Source organism: Pogona vitticeps, chromosome 5 (genome assembly GCF_051106095.1).
Source record: "Pogona vitticeps strain Pit_001003342236 chromosome 5, PviZW2.1, whole genome shotgun sequence".
Taxonomy (NCBI): Eukaryota; Metazoa; Chordata; class Lepidosauria; order Squamata; family Agamidae; genus Pogona; species Pogona vitticeps.
Genome location: NC_135787.1, coordinates 178,829,001 through 178,835,000, shown reverse-complemented (window position 1 = coordinate 178,835,000; position 6,000 = coordinate 178,829,001). Strand labels below are relative to the sequence as shown.

Sequence of the window (6,000 nt, the reverse complement as noted above, 5' to 3'; positions counted from 1 at the left end):
AGACAATAATGCTTGGAAAGGTTGAAGGCAACAGGAAAAGAGGAAAACCAAATATGAGATGGGCTCTTGCAAGTCCTGAACTTGCAAGAGTTGAACAGGACTGTTGAGAATAGGGCATTCTGGAGATTGCTCATTCATGAAGTCACCATAAGTCAGGAGCGACTTGATGGAACATAACAACAAAAAGGCAAGGTGACTCAATCAAAGGTTTTGTTATCATGGCCCAAATTCCCTTGCCTAGTTACACTGCCAGAACACAAATGTCATAACTCTGAAGGTGAATTGCCCCAGGTGAGAAAATCACCATAGGCATTATCAGTTGCATGTTGAGTCTGGAGTAATTTTGCCTGCAAATTTAATGCCATTTGTGTAGATAGGCAAATGGATGTTGGCCCATATAAGGAAGAACATCACAAATACATTTCACAAGCATTTATTTCCAACTCCCCGGCAGTGAAAATGGAATAACAAAATCAAACAGCTAATAATCTCTTGCTTTTCCAGATCAACTAAATCCACTGCCTGTAACAGCCACATCACTCTGCCTAATGGACCAATACTAGACCAGCACATAACAAGGCAGCCTCTTGTGCTGAGAAGTTTTCTTTCTCCTTATGTGCCTCCTGGCTTGCTGCTCTCTTCTGTCACCCGCTTTGGGCCAAAATTAAACCAATGGTTGGTACATTGCGTCAGGAGAAGTACCTAATGTAAGGGAGACTGGTGGTCTTATTTTGTGCTGATTTTTACAGGCATAGCTCTAAAGTACAGCCTCTGGCAACCTTCCATGCAGTGCCCAAAACAGGTTTGGGTGAGTTTGGAAATGGCCTCAATGTTATGAGCTCTTAAGACTCGAGAGTGTTTCTTTGCAAGCACTGCTTTTCCGTTTGCCTTTTCTGCGGCCAACAAGCATGACCGAGTTGTGGTAAGTGAGCTGCCTGTGACAGAAGCCATCTGCGCAAGAGGCCCTGCAAGCTACACAGATGGCATTTAGGAACGTGTGCTGAAAGCTTGCATGGTCTGTGCCATGATTCCCTTGGTACATTGTGTACATCACAAAACTGCAGCCCAAGTGACCTCACAGGGCTCAGCTGGATCCAGAAGCTAGGGAGACATTTGGTCATGGCTAACATGACAGGAGGACTATTCAGCATCCTAGAGACAATGAAGGATTTGCGTGCTACTGCTTCCACCACCAATATGCCTTTGCCTCTTTTCCCCCACTCTTAAAGCTGAAGCCAAGGCAAGAGTCTTACACAAATGAATAGGAGGTCTGTTCCAGGCAGCTGTGCTTTCCCTTCCCACCCAGCAAATGCACGGGAGAATCCAGAAAGCTGCAGAGACTTGATCTCTTGTGCGGGCTGAAGAGGACCGAAGAGAAAACCCAGGAAATTAAACGATGGAATCAGAAGCAGAAATGATCAACCTTCATGTGAGTGCAGCCTACCTGGGCATATGAGGAGTGATGGGGGTGGCGTGGGGTAGGCCAGGGAGGTGAAAAGTAATAGCCTCATCTCTTCCACACTTTTGATTTCGTAAAGTTTTCTGTGAAATCTCTTTCTAAAAGTTTGTTTACCAGTCTCTTTGCTCTCAGTTTGGAATTGACTGGATCACCAGCTCTTCACCCCAGTGGTGAAGTGGTACTTACATTTTTAATAATCTTTGTGTCTGCTCTTTAGACAGTTATTTTTTCCCAGATCACTTATTTCAACATGTACTCATTATATGTTTAGGTGCTCTCCTGCTTCTGATGACATCAGTTCCCTATCTTTTTATTAAGGGACCGATAAGCTTCTTTTGACAGTGAAGAGAATCCCACAGACAAAAAGAAGGTGCAATCTGTGTATGTTCTTAGAAAGAGATTTTCTTGGGGGAATTAAGAGAATGCATCTTTCTATCTCTGCCTTTCTCACAAAGCCCTTCTGTTCTTGATTAGAAAACTTTGCCAACCCCAGGCACGAGGGGGGAAAAATAAACACTGAACTGTAAAGTGAGAGAACTGGAGTTCCTAGAGAAACAGAACCTCTTAATCCAGCCTGTTCAGGCTCTTAAGTTTTTGCTCCTCAGTGTTTGTTTGCTGAAGACCGCTGCATCCATGAACTCTGTGCTTCTTTAAAAGGGCAGCTTGCTGCAGAGAGATTGCTTTAAAAAACAAAAAGAAAAAGAAAAGAAAAAGAAAAATAACCCAGACTGGAAACGAACCCACCAAAGGAAAGAAAGGGAGTGTTCAGTGTAAGTGTTTAAAGAGGATGAGGGCAGACCACTGCAGGAGACTTGACAGATGCTGAGGGAGTATATATGGCTGCTTTCTTTCACCACACGATGGCTTCCGGGTGTGTAGAGCTACACCTTCCATCACGTAGCAGCCACACTGCCATGAAATGATGGGAATTGTACTCCAAAAACATGGAAAGGGGCATGTTGGCAAAGGGTTTGTGATGGTAGGCCAAAATTGGTAGAAATGGTTGTGTTGCTTTCCACAAACACAGGGGAACCATAGATATAATTAGCTGGTCATAAATAATAGTTATCCTTCCAGCTTTTGATATTGATATTTGATGAAGGACATATGGTTAGCTGCTGTGGACACAAGACAATCTTACCAATCAGGATACATCCTGTTGTGAGGCACCTTCCTCAGTCAGCAAATGCTGGGAAGTGGGAAATAGCACTTTGAGTTAGAATTGTATAAGTTTTGTGGTTGGTCTTATTTAGAATTATCATTGAAATGTGATACTCGGGGGGGGGGTCATCTGCACTGCTGATTTTGGAGCAGACTGGTGTGGGGTAAATGAGATCACTAAGGGCCAGGTGTTGGTGCAGATGCCATCTGAAGTGATCCTTACATCTTAATGTTATATTGGAGCTCAGGTGACCCTACTTCATCTGATTCCTTCCGTTTTGAATTTCTGATACCATGAAGTGGCTTAATAAGCAAGCGAATTCAAGATTAAGCAAACTGAACACTCCATCTGCTCCTTAGCAGAGGAGCAGGGGAAGATTTTTTTCCCCCCAGCAGGGGAAGAGATTTTTTTCCGTATACCAGCACGGATGTGTTGCATCACTTATGAATAAATTAAGCATTCTTTTCTGTGACTTAAAGCAGTGGTCCCCAACCTTTTTCAGTCCGCGGACCGGCTGGGGAAGGCAGGGCACCCCCACGCTCATGCACATGTGTGAACAAGTGCACTCTCTCTCCCGCATGAGCGTGTGCATGCCCACACAAGCGCTCTGCCACCATTTGCGCATGCGCGCTCATGCACATGTGCAAATGGTGGTGTTGTGCTTGTCTGGGCACACACTCATGTGTAAATGGCAGTGCAGCACTTGCATGGGCATGCTGGAGCGCACATGCAGGTGCAAATGGGCTGTGCGGGGGTGAGTGCATGCAGGGGATGGGGCAGGAGGTCTGTCTTGGCGGCCTGGTCCAGCTCAGGCCATGGGGGGTTGGGGACCTCTGACTTAAAGGACTCGTTGAAAAATTGCCCACTGCTGAATCCACTGATTCAGTTGTAGGCAGTTTATTGGCCAAAACAGAAGGAGCCTTGAAAGCTTGCTTTTGATCCATCCCCAGCGATCATACATGTTGGATGTGGACCAAACCAGAGCAATCCCTCCTGCATCAGAAACATAGAAGCCCATGACAGGGGCTCAAAAAAGTATGGGACACTCAGGTGACAGTTTGGTTTACTCCATCATGTGATCACTGGAAGAAAGAAGCGAAACAATCCGTCTGTGCCCACAGTGGACCGAACAGCAGGACAAATGCCTGTCTGATTGCCCTCTATTGTAAGGTTTATATTGATTTGTAAGGTTTATATTGATTTGGGCAACTCTGGTAAATATAGAGAATACCCCTCTGATTTTTGCACATGATTTCTGAGGAAAGCAAAGCTGGGTCTCACACATGGAAAAGGTTAGTAAGGGGAAATGTTGCTTTTAAGTAAAGTACAAGGGATGGTTTGAGAGATTTGTAAAAATTGGTACTTTTCAGGGATACTCAGCTTCAAGTAGGAAAAAGTATGTCTTAGCATTATTAATCCACCTTATTGAATATTTTTGCATTATGCAAGCTTGAAGCGGGAGAAAAACACAAAGTCAGAAAATGGAGATGAGAAATGTAATCTGGACAAAGGCCCAAACCATCCTTCTGCATCTCAAAACCACCTCCTTCAACAACTTAATAACCAGCATGCAGAGGTTCGCCACCGCTCCCTAAGGGAAAGTATAGACACAGCCATTGCTTATTTCCCCGAAAATAAGCCCAGGGAAATCACTAATTCGTGCAAATAGATGTTACTGTATCTCCCCACACAAGTCCATCTGTGTAATATAGTGACCCATTTCACAGAGTTGTTATGTGGACAAAAAAAGGGTAATTAATGTAAAACATTTCAAAATGCCTGATTGCTAAATAGTAATGCTGCTTGAAGATTTGCATATTTTTGAATGCTTGCATATTTTTCATATGCAAAATACATCTCTTTTTTTTTCGAATTGAAAAGCAAATATTCCCAAATTTAATTAGCTCTCTACCCAATTCAGAAAGGCAGGACAGTATGTTTTATTGCAACTACATTTATAATTAATAAAGTATATGTATGTTAGTATGAGAAGATACACATTAAAAATAACAAAGCATAAGGTCTAGAGTGTAGGCTGCATTAAATACTTTGATTTCCTATGCCTAATGATGTTTGCTTGGTAACAGACAACTCTTCCAGCTCTTAGTACATTAGGATCAGAGCCTGGAAAAAATTACTTTTATGAATTACAGCTCCTTGACTTTCCAAGCATTGAATTATAAAGTCCATAAAAGTAACATTCCCAAGCTGTTGTTGAGACTTCAGACAGTCTTTGTCTTATTCAGTTTATTGGGAGAGTTAAAAAGATGCGTACACCACTTCTCTCTAGCTTAAACTGGTGCTACCTAAACATACAGTACAGTACTTAATTTTGGCTGTATTGGAACAAACTTTCACTTTTCCTTGCTCAGCAGCCAGAAAGCATGGTAGAGGCTCTTCCCCCTTTAATTCCTTATGTGAGCCCCCTTTCTTTACCTAGGCTGTGGTATCTACCATGTACCCTTCAGAACTGTTAAAGGTGCCAGCTCCGAATATTTCAAACATACGTTTGTTTCTTTTTTTAAAAAAGTGACAGGGAATTGCTGCATTTCACATCACTGAATGAATTTTGTGAAATCTGTAATAGCCACAGTCCCCGGCCACAATTTGGAACAGTTCTCCAAAAAGTAACTTTTTCCCAGCCGAGCTCTAAACAGTACTAAGAAAATGACATGTTCTGTGTAGGAAGGCAAGAAGAACAGACAGGGCTTTCTAAAATCAGAAACTGTTAACCCCTGCTTCACAAACCATAATGCGAGGAAACATGACTGACAAGCAGCAAGGTTGAGATCTGATTGAGTGCTTACATGGTTATGTATGACTGACCCATCGCTGCTGTTGAAATCACTATTGCAACAAGGTAATTTTTCAAAGGGTACAAAAGATGGCATGCACACACCCCCACTCCATTCACTGTCCCTGAGGAGATGCTCCCTGTTACAGTGACAGTGTGTATATGTGTGCATGTATGCATTTGAAGCCTCTGACACACACACCCCAACACTGAATGTGGCCCCAAAGGATAAAATATTTGCTGAAATCCTGTGGCTGTAATTTATGCCACGTAAGGCTGATGACATTAGCAGCTAAAGTGATTTATCAGAAATCAAACATGCCCAATTCTTCAAAGCTCTTGAAGCTTTCTTTTGTCACGGGGAAGCTGTTGGCAACCATGGAACGGGGGAGTATTTAATTTCCAAAAATCACCCCCCCCCAGTTAGGTGATTTTATTGGAATGGCATTTTTTTTTTAATTAAAGACTTCTCCACTGATCCCATGGCCCCTAACTTCTCTCCACAACAATGGGTGTCTCAAGAGAGTCTTTAGCCCTTCAGGGCAGGTTGTGGGTTGAAAATATCTAATCTAGGAAAAATTCCTG

The 6,000-nt window shown here is 42.9% G+C and overlaps 1 protein-coding gene across 1 annotated transcript in view; it reads left to right on the top strand.

The window, feature by feature from the left end:
* The window catches only part of NINJ2 (ninjurin 2), a 64,189-nt gene that overhangs the window by 1,401 nt on the left and 56,788 nt on the right, over nucleotides 1–6,000 (top strand). The window contains exon 1 of the mRNA XM_078376294.1: nucleotides 1–1,429. This exon is cut by the window's left edge and continues 1,401 nt beyond it. Coding sequence (XP_078232420.1) covers nucleotides 1,397–1,429 — 33 coding nt within the window. The 5' untranslated portion in view covers nucleotides 1–1,396. The remainder of the gene's footprint in view (nucleotides 1,430–6,000) is intronic.